The sequence below is a fragment of the Pinus tabuliformis genome, chromosome 5_1 (genome assembly GCF_031772625.1).
Source record: "Pinus tabuliformis cultivar Carrire ecotype Pingquan chromosome 5_1, CPIR1, whole genome shotgun sequence".
NCBI lineage: Eukaryota > Viridiplantae > Streptophyta > Pinopsida > Pinales > Pinaceae > Pinus > Pinus tabuliformis.
This window is the reverse complement of record NC_142305.1, coordinates 822535134-822554251: the sequence shown is the minus strand read 5'-3', so window position 1 is coordinate 822554251 and position 19118 is coordinate 822535134. Positions and strand designations below refer to the sequence as shown.

The following is a 19118-nucleotide window of genomic DNA, read 5'->3' as shown; positions in this document are numbered from 1 at the left end:
GAGGAATATCGGGTCCTAGACCAATTGAATGCGAGTATATGCCGAGCTGGGAGAAACTTGTGTGAGCCAACGTGAGTCATTGCATGCAGATAAGGGTCTGTTAGGCTACATATACCGTGGTAAATCATTCAACAAACAGGGCAGTGTAAACATTCTTAGGAAGCATTTCATTTCCATTGTCAATGAATCACTGAGTGCATGGAAGAGTCGAAGCAATGAGTAGAAGGGTTCAACAGGTTTTGAGGAAACATATCTTTGATAGGTTCAAGGGCAACATTTGCAACTCAGGCCAACGTGTGTCAAGGATCACAATAACCATATAGAAAGTGTCCCAAGGTGCTTGGTGATTAATATCGGAATTGAAGTGTGAACTGTGTCGGAAGGTGGTCCTCATCCAAGATCAGGCTAGCACCTTGATACCTCAGTCTGTCTTAGGCATGTTTTCTTCAATTCATTGCTGGCAATAAAGTTTAACAATTTTATTTATTAGTTCTGTAATTTGGTTCTGTGGGTGACGCATATTTTTTATGCATGCAATTAAAAAAATAAATTGCCAAAACAATCACTCAACAACATAAATCCAAAAACACAACAAAAGGTACCAAAACCCTCATCCTACAAGAAAACCCCATACACATTACAGTGAACAGAGTCGGCCAGGGACTTTACAGTGGTATCAGAGTTGGTTGTCCTGCCACCTTGTAGGTGGAATTAAGTGATGTTCCCAGAATTCCAGGTTCAACAATCCCATATGCTGTTGTATTATGGTTCTTGAGAGAGATGCCACCTCGGCCAGTAAATGAGACTTGTTTGCATCCTAGTTCAACAGTAGAAGATAGTGAATTACCTTCTGATGAGTCATTAGTTCAACATTGGATCATTCCAAATAGTGGACAAGATCAGATTGGCTTGTCTAAAGATCGCCATCCTGTTTCAAGTATTTTTCAAGATAGGCAAGGAAGCTCTAGATAAATTTTCAAATCTGTACATTGATGCCTTCTCGAAGGTGCAAGTCTGTTTTTGGAATATTGCAAATAATAGTGTTGAAGTGCAAAAGGGATGATCCTCATAGTATTACATACAGTTTAAGAGACAACATTCCATTTTTTCCAATGTGAAAATGAGATGGTCAAAGTGAATCCAAGGATAAAGTTCACTTGAAATATCAAAGTTTTTATTGGCATGGACGTTTCCCCAGTGTGGGGGACGCGACTCCCCAAAAGGGCATCCCCCCATAAATTTGCTTGTAAACAATGATTTATGACAGGGGAAACCTAGTATTTGACCATATTGTCCTACTAATGCTATGCATTTCATGGTAATGTTAAATTCTTAAAGTAAAAATGACATAAGTGACATTTACTTTTATCTTTCATTTTCATTCTTTTACTTAAATTTTTAACATTGCCATGAAATGACTTAGGATGTTTGAGAGTGGTTACGACCTCATTGGATATGGAGAAAGTAGAATTTTAGATCTCACTCAAAATCTAGCAGACTTAATAGAATTTCAGGAATTCAGGATTCAATGGATTGCAATGTTTCCATTGCATTTTTTCATGTACAAGGGTATGGAATTAGTATTTAATGAAGAGCAGCAAGCCCTCTGTCTACTTTAGAGTGACTTTTAGACTTATCACTCCACTATTTTTGAGTTTTAGTTATATCAATTTACTATTCTATTCTTCAGATTTTAGTATCTATTATAGTCTATTTTGCTTAGTACTAATTAGATTCTAGAATGATGAATGATGAATTTAATTTTAAATCAATTTAGAATCTAGAATGATGAATGATGAATTTACTTTTTAAATCAATGTAGATTCTAGAATGGTGAATAATGAATGATGAATATGGATCAGAGTATTTCATTATTGAATCTCTTATTCTATTGATGAATCATGTATGTATTAGTAAGGATGATGAGTATGGATCAATGTATTTCATTATTTAATTCAATTATGTATGTATCATTGTATTTATGCTTTCATTATTGAATATGAATTTGAAATATATATAAAGAAAAAAATTATATGCCCTGACATCTCTCTGTCCCCCATAAATTTCCCTAAAATTTGAGGGTACTCCCACACGTCCCCCTTGTACGTCTCCCCGCAGCCGCGTCTCCCAGTCCCGAAGTCTTGGTGGAACATTGGTAAAGAGTGTGTACAATAGTCCATATCTTTAACCATAAAGCTATCCAACAAAATCAACTAAACAACATCCATGAAATGAACCCAACAATGCTAATACTCAAATCCCTGATTCAGAAGCCTATGATCAACTGTCACTGTCTGTGGTTAGCTGCCGAAAACTTCGGTCCACTGAAAAACCAAACCCTAGGTCCCAACCATAGAGAGAGTGTCGTGCGTGCCGCTGAAACCCTTCAACCGCACGCATAGGCACACGTGCGTGTCGTGCTTGCAGTAAAAAACCAAAACCCTAATACACGTGCGAGCTTCAGACCTTGCAATCTCAAACCTGTGTGAGCCAAACCAAAGAAAGATGAACTTGCATAATGATGATGTCCAAATGAGGTTGAGGTCACTTGTATTTATAACCATCCATGGGTGTCAAATTTCACTTTTTGGCTGACCTGACCTTTTGTGCACATATGGGCTTTTCTTAAAAAATACACTTTCCCTTGTCCAAATTGAGCGCTTCAATAGTCAAAATTGGTCCTCTTGAAAAGAGGAATCTAGTCCCATGATTGGAATTTGTCACTGAGCTGCCAAAAATTAACACTCCCTCTCAGCTAGGGAGAAATTCCAATCCTGTCATCATAGCATGTCCCATCTCAAGTATCTCGTCATCAAATGTTATCACTACTCATCTTGGTTCATCTCTACTTATCCCTCCTTATCTCTTGGTTGTCTCTGCTCATATGTTGAACATTCTCGAATCTAAAAGAAGAGTTTGACATCAGAGGGGAGCTTAATCTACCACCCTTTATCGATCGGGGAGCCAATGCTATGACCCGGGAAACTCTGCTAGCGGGGAGCCAGTGTTATGACCCGGGAAACTCTACCAGCGGGGAGCTAATGCTATGACCCGGGAAACTCTGCTAGCTGGGAGCCAATGCTGTGAACCGGAAAACTCTGCCAGTGGGGAGCCAATGCTACAACTTGGGAAACTCTGTCAGCGGGGAGCTAATGCTACGACCCGAGAAACTCTGCCAGCAGGGAACCAATGCTACAACTCGGGAAACCTCTCCCGATCTTCCCAACATGACCTTTAAGAGTCGGTGGTAGACACCTGCATCTCTAGCTTGAGCGAGATGCCACTTACCATAAATAGTAAGGATCACGCATAACTCAAACAACCAACACCCATTGGCTAGATGGGTGGAAAAGATAGATGCCAACTAGGATATACTCTGCATAGACCAAGATAGGGGAGCAACATCTTCGACCCTATGGGTAACAAATAAGGGTGATACCCTATTTTCCAAAGATCCCTCAACCCTAGGAGCCCTACATCTCAATTCCTCACCCTGGGAGCTCAGACAAGGGGGGAGAGCCGACTCAGTGTCCTCGATCAACCCAGACCCTAATTCCAAAGGGTCACATCCATCAATCCATGCTGCTCTCTGTAGATCAGAAACATATCAATGTGCTCACATCTGGTACCAACTAACCAACTCAATAAAGAGTTGCCTCAAACATCACCACGAGCAGCAGCCCTTTGTAGGACATCAAAATCAAACCTTATTTTAGAGCAAAAAATATGTCACAAAAGGGATACCTTATTCATCCTCCCTCTCACAGAGGCAGCAACCACAAGCCTAAGCTTGTCTTATACAACAACACTGTCTCAATCTATGAAGATATCTTTGTCCCAGCTACATACAAGATTCTTTGTTAATCGAATTCCACTTCTGTTATCGCAATATATCACTGTCATAAACAACTCTCCATGGAGCTTCCTTAACCAAACTTCCCCATAGCTAGCCATGCTAGAAACAATGTACTCAATGCGCTCTTCCAATTGTTAGTGTATCTGTGCAGTCTCATATTTCTGGAATATCTTTCATCTCGAACTCAGTGGTCAACTCCCTCTTATGCTTGATCATCAGAGGCTCTCTACCTGTCAAGAATAAATCGCCAGCATATAAAACCAAAACCAAAGGCATACCTTGGACCAACTTTTGAGGTTTGGATCAGAACTGTTTCTAAGCTTCACCAAGTAACTATTAATGTGAACATCCCAGGTTTGGGGAGCTTCATTCAAACCATGCAATGTTTTCTGCAATCTTAACACTAACCAAACCAATATACCTAACTTCAAACAAATCAATATTGTGCAATCAAATCAACCAAACCTTACAGCAATATCAAACTTCATCAAGCCATCCACATGATCATAATTATTTCTATTACTAAATGTAAATGCATACACCATGGATAAGTCATATGAGTTTCTGCCATCCATTCATTTAGAATAAAAATCATTGCATACTACAGACCCTTGCAAACACAAGATAAGCCAAGTCATTCATATTCTCTATAATAAGTCAAACATTATGAAGTCCTTAGAAATGTCCTTGCTCATAGAACTCTTCCATCATCTGCTCCATGTCTGTAGGTCTGTATACTCTTGGTGCATTCCTGATTTCATGCATAAAGCTTCAACTTTTGTGACCTACAGGCACAACCGTACTCATAGGACTTCTTCTGTGCGGTTGAGAGGCTTACAACTGCACTCATAAGCCTTCTTCTGTGTGGTTGGGGCTTAAACTTAAGAGAAACCCTCTCTTCTCAGACCAGAACTTGATGCAAGCCAACAACATCAGATATTAGTCTATTTATGTCCAAAAATCTTACTTTAACAATAAAAAATCTTCTATACATTTAACACAAATGATAATAGGTGTAGGGATTTTATGAAAAATTTCTTATTCTGAATGAGAAGCCTTTTCAATCATCACAATCAACTTGTCTATCATAATATTGTCATGCTACAACAAAATTGTCAGATCACAAATTATCTTAGGCTCTCAGACATATATCATAATAAGTCATCATCATATCATCAAGCATTCATTAAGGGTTAGTGTCATATAAGAGTATCTTCATACTTCAAGGATCATAATAATCAAGTCAGGGCTTCTAATTCTACCACATGTCATATGTACTAAACTTTACCAAGATCAACAAGAGAATCAATCTTATTGTCACACTTTCGTCATGCTTATCTCAAGTATCAAGCTACCATATATCAAAAACAATGTGCTAGCCTTCTATATGAAATCTATCATGTGAAAGATGCTTGCCAAATATCAAGAGCACCAATATATATTACATGTACCATAAACCAAACTAAATTTCATATTCTTGTCATACCTCAGGGCTTACCTTCCATCCAATATTGCAACTTACATACCTTGTAGTATTCATGTACCTTTGCACTTTGCATCAGTTACTTGACATGGTAAACTGTAGCTCCTCTTCCAGCACTAGCCATCTTTTCCTGTATCTCAGATGATCCTCAGGAAGGATCCACTTATCACATTTCATCAAGAGGTTAGAAAATACTCAAACATACATAAGTATAAGCAAAAAGATAAATTTAATGAAGAAATAACATAAATCTAAATGGTACTTATCTCTCAATGAGAAGTGTTCATCTCCCTCTTGAACCAACCTTCAAGTGTCATTAATGTCACAAGAGGTAGAACTTGATCATGCTAGGGTTTCTAGATTGCTTATCTCAAACCTTTGTCATCAACCAAGGTTTCTTTCAAACTGTAATCTCATGATATCCATCAAACCCTAATAACCAAAATACCTAGGGTTTCCTTCAAACCCTTAGCATTCTTTTAGGTCTTCTCCATCAACCCTTGCTTCCATCAAAGGTGTCTTCTTAGGGGTGATCTCAATGACTTTTCTTCAACCCAACTCTGATACCATGTTAATTTTTCTTAGGGCATATTGTTCTTTGCTTTAGATAATTACGTTTCATCATTTACATATAGAATTCACCCCACAACATCATAACAATATTCAGATTTACAACACTACTCAACAGCATATGCAATTATATAGAAAGAACAACATCATCATTAATGCAACAGAACATAAAGGAACAATAGAAGAAAAACATTCACACATAGAAACACCAATTAGTCGAAGACCAGGGCAAAACCCACTACGGGGAAAACCCCTTTCAAATTCTTCTTCTTATTAGTTTGTCGTTGAATGATTCAATAAAGAGAGAGTATAATGATCCATATCTTCAACCATAAACAATCCAACAAAGTCAACTAAACATCATCCATGAGATGAACCTAACAATGCTAATACTCAAAACCTCGATTCAGAAGAATATGATCAATTGTCACTATCTGCGGTCAACTGTCGAAAACTTCGATCAACTTAAAACCAAACCCTAGGTCCCAACTGCACGGAGAGAGTGTTGTGCGTGCGACTGAAACCCTTCAATCGTATGCATAGGCTTGCATGCTTGTAGTTGTGACAAAGAACTGCTAGTGTCATGCCTGCGGTTGGAAACCAAAACCTTAGCACATGTGCGAGCTTCGGACCCTACAATCTTGGACCTGTGCGGGCGAAATTTTCACGAACCATCTCAGACCTGTGGGAGCCAAACCAAAGAAAGATGAAGAATGATCATAATGATGATGTCCAAATGAGGTTGAGGTCACTTGTATTTATAGCCATCCATGGGTGTCCAATTTCTATTTTGGGCCGACCTGACCTTTTGTGCACATGTGGGATTTTCTTCAAAAATACACTTTGCCTTGTCCAAAATGAGCGCTTCAATAGTCAAAATTGGTCCTCTCAAAAGAGGAATCTAGTCCCATGATTGGAATTTGTCACTGAGTTGCCAAAAATTAACACACAAAAGATCTCAACAGTAGAAACAAAATGCCAATAGGATCATAAAGAGACATCCAAACAAGATACATAGGAATTTACCCTGGGAAAACCCACATAGGGAAAAACCCAACCCTTTTCCTTAGAGAAATTATTAAGATCAATAGAGATACATCTAATTCTTCTAGTCAGATACAAATTCAAACTGACTAGCAATATAGCTTTGGTCAAACCTGGTCAGTCAACCCTCGTGTCAATTCATTAATTTTCCCAATAAACTCAACTTGCTCAGCTCTGTTTAGGGCCGAATTTCTGCCTTCTTCTTCACTCAGAGATCTCGGTCTTGAAACCCTGATATGCTCAGAAATTCAGCCTTTCTGTGCCTCAGAATTTTGTCCTTCTTTGCCTTAGAAATTTTCCTTTATATAGTGAACAAAGGTGTCCCCAAGAGGTGTGACTGTTGGGTGGGGCCGACTTAAGTAGGCTGGAGTCAACTCTACATTTGGAGGGAAGAATTCCATAATTAAATTTCAATTTTTTGTTCTTTTTGAAACTGACATGAAGAATATGTCTAGTATTTATTATTACATATACATCAAGGGCTAAAATGTTAATTATGAAGACCGACCATAGCTACAAAATTCAACATTTAACACGAGGATATATCCATCTAGGATCTAGGTACAATTAACACCAGTAGTGAGATTGATATAGTGGTATCTACAGGGTGTAGGATGATACAAGATGACCAATAGTGTGTAGTGGTATGCAGAGGTGTACAATGCTGCACTGTGGGTTTTTGGAGCATTCCCTCCAGGGAGACCTCCTGATAGGGACTCCGAACATATCGTTGAAGTTGGTCTACCCAAGATTAATGAGTGGGAGGATGAGCATCTTGGAGTAGCGTGTTCCTCGAAGACTAATCTTTGATTGGATTATCACTAGAGGCAGTTGGATGAGAAATGGTATGTTATAGTCATGATCGAGATTTTTTTATTTTGGGTATGTGATCAGTGCTCAGGGTGACAGGTATAGATATGGGAATGGCATGATCTACTACAAAGGATGTTCTACCCTTGAATCCATACTAAGGGAGATGATCATGAGGGTGACGCATGATACACCCTTGGGAGGACACCCCGAGGGCTTGTATGAGCTTGAGGTAACCCAGATGACAAAGCTATTTTACAGGAGGGTGTCTAGACTCCAAGCGTTATTTGAGTACATTGTCGAGAGTAGGGATAGCATAATTTTCTATGGTTGGGCAGACATAGGACAAATTAACATGCACAGAGTTGATTCCTAGTATCTGGGTTCCAACAACTGGTAGCATATAGGGATTAGAGACATGGCTCAAATGGATCCAACGATTATCAATATGTCAAAACAATAGTCAATAGGGATTGGAAGTGGTGGACTCTCAATTAGGCTATGGGACCTAGGGATTTGTTGGGTTGTTAGATTGCTTCACTTCTAGATGGACAGGGTTGTGACAATGATTGGTCTACTTCATTCTTGGATCCTCATGAGAGAGATTGCTGAGATTTGCTCTTTGTGGCAAGACAAGTTCTCCCTTCCGTTATTCAGGATTGAGTCTAACTGTGGACTAGCAGACTCTGGCTTTGCTAAGATGCCTTGGTAGGGTATGTTTCAGGGTTGTGGGTTCGACACTTATAGATATTTTGGCATGGGGTTCCAAGAGAGGACAACCCAGTTTGAGTACAATGGGCAGGCAATTAGGACTAGAGTGGCACAATGTCAGCATGGTGGTTTCTTTTTGAGATTAGCATGGGACCCTGGGATTATAGGGCTTGGCAGTCCAAGAACTGATAGGGATGAGTGGATACTTATAGGGGAAAGTCACTTAGATTTTCCATTGGGCTTCATCTTTGAGGGGAGCATTTCGCGTTTCGGTGATTCATTCAGGTTTTGCAGTGCTTCACTTTGGTGGCAGTATGTTTAGCCGGAGGAGGCTATTCTCGACTTGGGGATGTCATGGAGGCTGGGATCTTTTTCTGCAAGGGTCGATTGTTAATTTCAGGAGTTTACTCCTGGGGTGCATGGGATTGGTACCCTAGTTGAGCAGTTCTTTGAGGGATTGAACAAGATATTGCAGTATTGAGTTGCTTTACTCATTGACAGTGTTTTGGAGGCCTCTTATGTCAATTCCTTGCCAAACAGTGAGCTGAGTAGACAATGCTTCACATTTTTTAGGCTGGTTTGGGACCCTGATATCATTTTCTGTTTGGTTGGGTCTAGTTTATGGAGTACTAGGGTGTGATGGCATTGCTTGAGGACAATCAATCTTTGGGGAGGGAGGATTGTAATTTCCCCTGTCAAATGATCGGTAGACGGATGTCTCATTAGCTCATTTTCGACTCCCGTGGGCTAGAGTTGCAATAGGTCATTAATAAAAAGGGGGTCACTTAATAAATAAACAACTTTATAAAGTGATGTATAAGGTGACTAATAAAAGTGATGGAGGAAAATATTAGAAAATAAAATAGAAATTAAAAAGAGAGGGAAATAAATTCAAATTGGAGGAAAGGCAAGAAATTGAGGAAAAAGAAAAATTAAAAGAGAAAAATGGGATTTTCCTCTCATCATTATGCATTGGCCTTCTTGGAGATTGGATCGAACAGCGTAGCATCTCATTTCTTCCTCGGATGAAAATCCTTGGAAGCAAATCTAGTTTCGGTGGATGATCATCCACCCTAACTGGATCAAAGGAGGGATCACTCGGATCTCTCATTAGATTTAATCGTGAAAGGAGCAAGATTGTCAAGAATCTCATTGTGACAGATTTACGTCCCTTGGGGACCCATCTTCCATCACACAGATCGAGGGTGTTCAGGTGGATCGTTCTGGTATTGACAGGGTTGAGTACAGCTGGAGAACCTTGCTTGACCTATGCAAGTTCCTACTTGACTGGGAGGCTCGGATGAATGTAAACGGATGATTGAATGTGTTAGACATGTGGAGTTGATTGCGCATGCTTGATTGAACGTGTGCTAGGGGAATAGCCGAATGTAGAATGTATAGGGGGATGGCTCAAGCCACTTGAAGGCTGCAACCATGCTGATTGGGGTGATCTGAGTAACCAAGAGAAGAGTCGTATGCTGTGTTGCATGTGAGGGAGTATAAAGGAGCCGCTCTGGTTGATTACGTCCCTGTAGGTACATCTGAGGATATCCACAGGCTGCAGCGATTCAGAAGCAAGTCAGGGGGTGGATCAGGCTGCCTGGTGTGAGATCTATGATTGCTGTAGCAGCCAGACAGATTGTATTTATTGGGAAGGGAGCTAGCGAGCCACCAGAGGTAGATTGGGCTGCTGTGGGAGGATACGTAACAGAGGTAGGAGCCAGGCCGACTGCATCAGCTAAAAAAGCGAGTGACGGCGGGCCAATGAGAGGAATATCAGGCCCTGGACCAATTGAATGCGAGTATATGCCGAGCTAGGTGGAACTTGCATGAGCCAACGTGAGTCATTGCATGCAGATTGGGCTCTGCCAGGCTGCGTATACCATCGTAAATCACTCAGCAAACGGGGCACTATCAACATTCTCAGGAAGCAGTTCATTTCCATTGTTTGCATGAATCACTAAGTGCATGTTAGAGTCGAAGAATGAGTAGAAGGGGGTCAGCAGGTGTTGAGGAAACAGATCTCTGCTAGGTTCAGGAGCAGCATTTGCAACTCGGGCCAGTGCGTGACAAGGATCACAATAACCATATAAAAAGTGTCCCAAGGCGCCTGATGACTAGTATCAGAACTGAAGTGTGAACTGTGTCGGAAGGTGGTGCTCATCTGAGATCAGGCTGGAAGCTTCATACCTTAGTCTCTCTCAGGCATGTTTTCTTCAATTCATTGCTGGCAGTAAAGTTTAACAGTTTTATTTATTAGTTCTGTAATTTGGTTCTGTGGTTGAAGCATATTTTTTATGCATGCAAATAAAAAAGTAAATTGCCAAAACAATCACTCAACAACATCAATCCAAAAACACAACAAAAGATACCAAAACCCTCAACGTGCAAGAAAACCCCATACACATTTCAGTCAGCAGTTGCTCAGGGACTTTACATGTAAACACTCCAATCTGAATAATCCTGAGATCCTAAAATTTTGAAATGTTTTTTCCAGGCCAGTTTTACTCCTTTACCTGTTATGACAACTTGGAACCATACTTTTGATAACTTCACTATGATAACCAGCTTTTATTAATTTTTGCTATGGAGTATTTCCACATTAGGACTGGCTTGGAAGCCATGTTTTCTAGAAACTTCTTGTAATTCGTTTGGAAGTAGTACAAGATCATCTGCCTAGTTGAACTTTTAAGCCAATGTTAGTAGCTGCATAGAGTTGGTTAAAGGCTCCACCAACTGGCTCATCACCAGTCTTTACTGCCACAACTTTTTATGAGCAGTTCTCTTAAAATGAGCATTCTTTTCTTCCCTCACTTCCCCTTCTTTCTTCATGTATTTTTGCAACTCATAGCTGTCCTTTCCTGCTTGATATAAGATAGATGTTGTACATGCATTAAAAATCATTCAAGATCAGGAAAGTTTCCCCGCAATCTGGACCATTAGAAAAGCATTTTGTAATTTGTGACATGATTTATGTTTCTTTTGTTTTGGCAGGTTTGGAAAATACTGTTTCAGACATGTCTGGTGTAACAACAATTCAGAAGCTGCAAGATTTACTTATTACTCTATCTCGCCTGAACAAAATGGTTATTAGTAGTTACAAACTTACACTTTTTTTTCGCAAAATACATGTTATATTTACAGAAAATATTTACAAAAATTAAAGCAAAAGTGGAAGGGTATATACCTTTACTGTTATCCAATTGTATCTGTTGAAACAGTTAGAAACTCTTTGAAGGACTTTTAAGGTTTAGTGTGACAAAGTACCTTGTGATTTTTACTATGAAGAGATGCACTCATTATTTTCTTTTTACTTGTAAATGGAATACATACTAGTACAATGACTTGTCTCTTTGAAGTTACAAAATATTACTGCAAAATATCCTGAATTCCTTGTCCATTTACAGGCTTTGGGAGATTCCATCATTACAGTTGGATATGTTATGAAGTGGACTCGAGAAAAGGATTTTCTCAAGGTTCGTTACAAATTTAGATTGCTTAGCCAGTTAGTATTACCCCAATAAATTATTTTTACCTGGTTTCTATTTTTTCCTTTATAGCACTGAAAGTTTGGCCGTTTTTTGGCAGAGAGGTGCATTCCCTACAATGCCAACTGGCAATGGGTTGACATTCATTTCGATGGATCTTGATCTGCCACTAATACCCCAGTTACAGACAGTTGATGTAGTTCTTCACAAAGCGACTGATGAGATTTCCAGTGTTGATGAGGGTCAGTTGTTGAGCATCTCTAAAGGGGTTACATTCTCTGAAGGGATGCAACAGTTGGAGAGGTAATAATTTTGTTGCCCCTTTGCTTTCTGTGGCATTTCAGTGCTAAAAAGATCTCTTGAACATTTATCTACACGATAGATGTTTAGAGGCTATTTCATAGTGTAAAAGTTTAGTGGTGAAAATGGTGATTGTTTGTCAGATTATAACTTTATTTAAGTAAACAGAATCATTATATCCATTTGTTAAACTAGATCTGGACACCACAGATTTTGTATTTTGTTCTATGAAATGTCTTTTATGAGTTCAGGCAGAAACAGGAAACTACTTAGTCAGAGTATGACATGCTGGGATTAATTTTTAGTGTAGAACTTCATCTTCCTGTTGCAATTTCAAGGATGTTCTTGGCAGTGTCATTTTCTTCTGGACAATTGAAGGTCCGATGCAATGAACATTGTTTGCATAGTGCAGTCGGCAATAGCTCTTGGTTAATTTTCAACCTATGTTGTCAACCCCATGGGCTGTGTTACCCCTCACTTCTAGGGGTAACTAAAGGAGGTTTTCTTTGATGATTCACATCATGGACAATGGTCCATATTGCCGCAAATCTAGCTGGTCCAGTGCAAAGCTTCATTGGGTGGGGCCAGACCTTATGGCAACAAGAGAAGGGGTTGCCACTGTCACCTCAACAACCTTTATCCTGCTCTTTAGTAGGCTTCCCTAGATCACTTAAAGGGTATTCTAATGCCATGGCATAAGGTGATGTATGAGAGGTCTATAATATGGCCCAGAATACCAGTAAAGCCTAGAAAGACCTAGATGTTCTATACCAAGGTTCAATACTCTACGCCTACACCAAATATAAGGCTGCTTCAAGTAAGGGTTTGATTGATATGCAATAAAGAAGGTGCACAATGTCATATTGTAGCCAAGGAAAAGGCCTTCTAATGATAATCAACAAAAAGGGAACAAAGGTGTTCCAGTAGAGACTAGGGTTAGGTTAGGAAATTAATTCATATGGCTGTTAGGTATGCATAAATAGAAAAAGAGGAATGACATCAGTGCTAATTAAGGAAGATTAACCATGCACCTTGTTATATTTTTCCTTTATGTGATTTATGGATGAAAAACATCCTACCAAAATTCACTTTTATGCATAAATCTGCCCTCGAAACCCTAGTGGCTAACCCTAGATGTCTAGGAATGGGAGAGAGAAGATGAAATTTAATAGAAATTATGGATGATCATAGGAATGATTAGTGGCTTATCCTACTCGGGTTTAATGGAGTATTCTAGGGCTAAATTTCATTGAAAAAACCTTGATGGAGTAAGGGGGGATGGCTACAACATCCACTTTTAAAACCCTCACTATTATTCTTGTGTGGGGATAAATTAAATATAGTGAATGCACATTTAGAGTTTCCCTATAGTCCTTAAGGCTATATTGCAGGAAACACCAAAAATGGTGGCGTACCACTACCAGGGACGACCCGAAACGCAGAAACGGACTTGAAATGGGGCCGAAACGCCGCTGGCCGTACTATACGACGTTTCCCAATTTCGAAACGCCGTATGGTAGGACCGGCGGTGTTTTGGCCAGTACAGGCAGAGTTTTGGTGACCGAAAAGGAAAAATTAAATTTTATTTTGGCCTTTTTCAGCTATCTCAAGGAGTGGCAAAAGGGCGTGGGCCCCATTTAACACCAAAACACACTAATAAACCAATTTTTATGAGGCTGTTAGCTAAATTTAATAAAAAAATTTACAAATGGAATTCTCTAGAAAATTAAAAGAATAGAATTCTCTAGAAACCCTATGATCCTCTTCTTTTCTTTAAAAAGGGACTTCATTCATTCATTTCTCACACATTGTTTTGTAAGAAGAGCTTCCTATAGCAGAAAAAAGGAGTTTATTTGTGTTTTGGAGCGTGGGCAGCAAGAGGAAGGGTGTGGGCAGCAAGAGGAAGAGCGTGGGCAGCAGCTAGTCGGGTGACTTTTTCATTTCCTAATTTTGCAGCATTCATGGCTTCTCAAAGTTTTGTTTCAAGTGGCCCTAAATTGGGTGAGTTTTTCATTTTGTATTATTGTAATTTTGTAGCATTCATGGCTTCTCAAAGTTGTGTTTCAACTTTCAAGTGCCCCTAAATCCACTCAAGCAACCAGGTAGCAAGAATATTATCCTCTAAGGAAGTATGTTGCCAAAGTGAAGCAGATGGGTTCTGGTGGTACATGGGAATGGAAGTACGATTTATGTAAAATTGAAAAGACCTTCAAGGGCTCTTACACAAGAGTGAAGACTCACATTTTGCATGAAGAGATAAAGGGTATTGATGTGTGTGCACATACCAAAAATGCAGAGGTGAGCGCTAAATTCAAGAAAGAGAGCAATGATGCTCAAAGGTTGAAGGATTAAAGAAGCAAAATCGGCATGGGTACTACAAATCCTTGCATGTCTGATAGCATTGAGCCGAGGATTTTTGAGGAACCAATAAAAAGGAGGGCACTAGAATTAGAAGCAGAGTTATGAAAGACATCAACTCCATTTCAAGACAACAAATTGTTGAAAATGCTTGATAGTCAAGGGAGAGAAGAAGCTGACTCAAGAGTGGCAAGGGCCATCTTTGCTTGTGGCATCCCTTTTAATGTGGTTCGATCCCCATATTGGCAGGATTTGGTGAGAGCGATTAACAAAGCTCCTCAAGGTTACAAGGGCCCAAACTATGAAAAAGTCAGAACAGTTTTGCTGAAGAAAGAGAGGCAACTTCTTGATGATGTTCTGAAACCAATTCGTAACTCATGGGGTAGTACAGTGTTTTCCATTATCTCAGATGGTTGGACTGATACAAGATGTGGGCCTTTGATTAATGTCATTGCATCATCACCAAAAGGAGCCATGTTCATCAAAGCAGAAGATTGTTTGGGTGAGATAAAGGATAGTAAGTTCATTGCTGATATTTTAATTTCTGCTATTGAACAAGTAGGGCCAGAAAATGTGGTGCAAGTTATCATAGATAATGCACCTGTTTGCAAAGTTGCAGGCTTGATTGTTGAGAGTAGATACAATTACATATTTTGCAATCTTTGCATTGTCCACAATTTGAATATGAGTTTAGAAGAGATCGAAGCAAAAACAAAATGGATTAAGGAGGTCACAAGGCAGGCTAGGGAGATTATAAAATTCATCACCAACCACCACCAATCTCAAGCAATATATCGAGAATACTCCAAATTGGAGTTGTTGAAAGTTGCTGAGACAAGGTATGCCTCAAACTTCATCATGTTGCGTCGCCTTGTTGAAGTTAAAAATGCATTAATGAGTATGGTGGTGGGTCCAACTTGAGCTAAGTGGAGATAGACAGATTCAGAGAAGGGAAGTATGGTGAGGAGGGTGTTGGTTGATGAAGATTGGTGGAGCAAGATTGATTTCTTGCTCAAGTTCACATCACCTGCATTTGATCTTCTCCGAGATGCAGACACAGAGAAACCTTTCCTAGGAGAGGTTTATGATGGCATGGATACCATGGTTGAAAAAACCTTGGAAATTATTATACAAGAGGCTCCCACTCTTCTTTTTGTGGGTTTTGATTTTGTTGAACAAGTGAGGTCCATTATTGTTACTAGGTGGAATAGCTTCAACGCTCCATTGCACACTTTGGCACATGCTTTGAGTCCAAAATTTTATGATGAAGAATTCATTGTTGAAAGCAATGGGAAGAGGAAGGCTCCACATAAGGACAAGGAGGTGGCAAATGGAGTGAAGAAAGCCTTTCAGAGGATATTTCCAACTTCTTTACAAACTCATGTAAGGCAAGAATTTGCCTATTTTGCTGCTGGATTAGAGGATTTTGCAGACATATTAGCTTTGGATGAGAGGAGGATCTTGGACCCAGTTAAGTGGTGGACTTGTCATGGGGCAAGTGGTGTTCATTTGCAAAGTCTTGCCACTCGTATTCTATCACAAGTGGCAAGCTATTCATCAACAAAACGAAATTGGAGCACCTACAGTTTCATTCATAGTGTGCAGTGCAATAGGTTGGGATTGCAGAAGGCAGAGGACCTTGTATATGTGCATTCAAACCTATGCCTTGTGTCTCATAGGGGTGAAGAATATACAAGTAGACCTCATAAAGGTTGGGATGTGGATGCAGAATGTCCAAATTTAAAGCTCTCTCTTTTGGCTCTTGATATTTGTGCCAGTGGTGATGCAAGTGCAACTGGAAATACTAGTGGAGTTGCCTCTTCTGTTGAACAAGCATTTTGTTCTATCTTTGCTGATGAGGATGAGTTTTATTAGTAATGATATGTTAGTGTAGCCATGATTGTCTTTAGTTCATGTTTCAGTTTTAACACATATAGCCCAATGTTTTTAAAACCGGAACCGGTGACCGGACCAGTCCACCTAATGAACCAGTTTACCGACCGGAACTGGTCGAACCGGGACTGGTTAGGTCTAAAGTTCAACGAACCGATTTTAGAAAAATACATTAAATAATTAATTTTGAATGAAACAAATCTATTTTTAAGATTTAAAACCATGATTCCAAGCCAATAGAGACAAAATATGCAAAGTTCATTTATATACCATGTAAAGGTGAATATATCAAAATGGCACCAAGTGCAGTACATATCATCGACAAAATAGTAAAATACATAGGCAATGAGGCTCTAAATGGCCTATAAAGAACAATGTTGCAAGCTATGAGGCCATTGGCCTACTACAAGCCTACAGTGTACACATGATCAATCATCAAGTTCATCACCACTACTAGACACAGGATCATCATCAGGAGCTACATAGACATCATCTGGTTCAGAGTTTGAGGATGCCTCAGCCTGATCTGCAACTTGTGATGTGGCGCATCGCTATTGATCTGTCTTATGTGTGTTGTTGTGTGAGTTGAATCTTTCAGTCGTTCTTATGTGTCTTGTTGCATGAGTTGAATCTTTCAGTCATTATGATGTTTGCGACATGTCACTTTCATTTACAACTTATCATGATAAGCCCTTTTCCTTGTTGCAATTTACTTGATATTGAAGTTTTACTTTCTTGTGAGGTTGAGATTTTTTGAAAGTTTAAGTAGCTTGCAAAATGCAACATTTGCAAATTCTTTTCCTTTTGCTCCCTATCATAAGGATTGGAGTTTTCAATCTTTCATTTACATGTGATCTGATGCACATTATTGAAAGTTCCAAACTTATTTCTGTTGCTTTGTGGCTCTTATGGTCTTATTGCACCTTTATTGATACCAAAAGGTACATCATTATGCAACGTGTTGTGGTAACTTTGAACTTCAAAACTTGCAAACTTTGTGCCATAGGTTGATACAAAAAATCAAAAGATAGAGGCAGTTGATCAAATGACACAGGCTTAAAAGGTTCAAAGTCTAGGAGATTTTCACCTTGTCATAAGTATTAAAAAGTTAAAAGCTTCGATGATGCATGCCATATTACAAAGATGGAAGGTTGCCAAAAATTAGTGAATGTTGCTGGGACTAGCAAGTTCTAAGTTTAAGTGACATGAAAAGTGTCACAATGAGAGTAACTTTCGAGGAGGTGTGTCAAAGCTTGAAAAATTCAACAAAAGACTTGAGGTGAAGATAAAAGAGGGACTAGTAGATGGAGAATTAAGGCTTAGCAACACTCCACAAATTTCACAAGTCATAAGCTCAATGCCAAAAAGGTTTTAAACAGCACAAGCTAAAGATCTAATGTGAAACAAGGAGCTTGTAGGTAAAATGTAGTTGTTTCAAGATGTAGGTGGACTTTAAGTGGCAATGGACGCTGATTCCAACTCAAGCTTGTTTCATTTGAGTCACAACCTCTACTAGCTGCATATCTTGAAAGTTTGATGTTAGTTGAACCAACCTAGCTCATTCACATAAACATTATATAGTAACCAATCGATTTAGGATGGAACCGGCCGGTTAGGACCAGTTAAGGCCAAAAATCTGCCACATCACCTTCTTGACCGGGTTTTTTAGCCGGTTCCAACCGGTGGCCTTGCTGACCGGTCGGTTTGACCGGTTACCGGTTAGGAAGGCCAGTTTTAAAAACAATGATATATCCTCACATATAAAGGCTGATTTTGAAGTCTTGGATGTAAAGCCTCGTCTATAAAGGCTAATTTTGGATATTTGCGTCATGTAATCATCTGTTGGAGTTAATATAAATTTGGATTTCCTTCTACAATGTCATTTATATGTCTCATTCTTTCTTTTCTTGCAAAATAATGTGTTATAATTTATTTAATATTGACTATATATATATATATATATATATATATATATATATATATATATATATATATATATATATATATATATATATATATATATATATAGATATATATATGATGTTTCAGCCGCGTTTCCATTTTCCTGGGGTCGTGTTTCGGGCCGTCCCTGTTTCGGAAATTTCTAGACGTTTCGGCGTTTCGCGCAACTTAGCCTTAAAGAGAACAATTTTGCATGCAATAATGTAGCAATATTCTAACAATAATTAAGCATTTAGTCATGGCATAAATAGAAACCTTACTTCACATATTTAATATGCAAAATGTTAATGATAAAGCATTAAACTTACAAAAACCTCCAAAGAAGCACTTTTTTCAATCCTAGAATAACATCTCCATGCAAAAGATCCACTCCACAAGAAAATTAGCACCATAAAATATCACATCTTGCCCATTGTAGCAAAAGGGACTAATTCACACTCTTAGAAGAGAAGAGTGAATGCGTAATGATGAAAAGTTGAAATGAGGGGAGTATCTATTTTTATGAGACTTATCTCCCTCATTTTTACAACAATACAAGTAAAAAACGCTAATTACAAGTCTACTTTGAGTGTTCCACCTGACAGAGGTTACAAACTAACCTCTTAGCTCAAAGCATAACAAAATATGCCAAAATTTCCCACGC

The 19118-nt window shown here is 39.0% G+C and overlaps 1 protein-coding gene across 4 annotated transcripts in view; it reads left to right on the top strand.

Annotated features, from left to right (window-relative positions):
- Positions 1-19118, top strand: part of ITPK4 (inositol 1,3,4-trisphosphate 5/6-kinase 4) — a 415945-nt gene that overhangs the window by 97857 nt on the left and 298970 nt on the right. For all 4 annotated transcript variants that reach the window (XM_089432987.1, XM_089432986.1, XM_089432985.1 and 1 more), the window contains 3 exons: positions 11469-11560; positions 11882-11950; positions 12063-12265. In XM_089432987.1, the coding sequence (XP_089289113.1) occupies positions 11469-11560; positions 11882-11950; positions 12063-12265 (364 nt within the window). The remainder of the gene's footprint in view (positions 1-11468; positions 11561-11881; positions 11951-12062; positions 12266-19118) is intronic.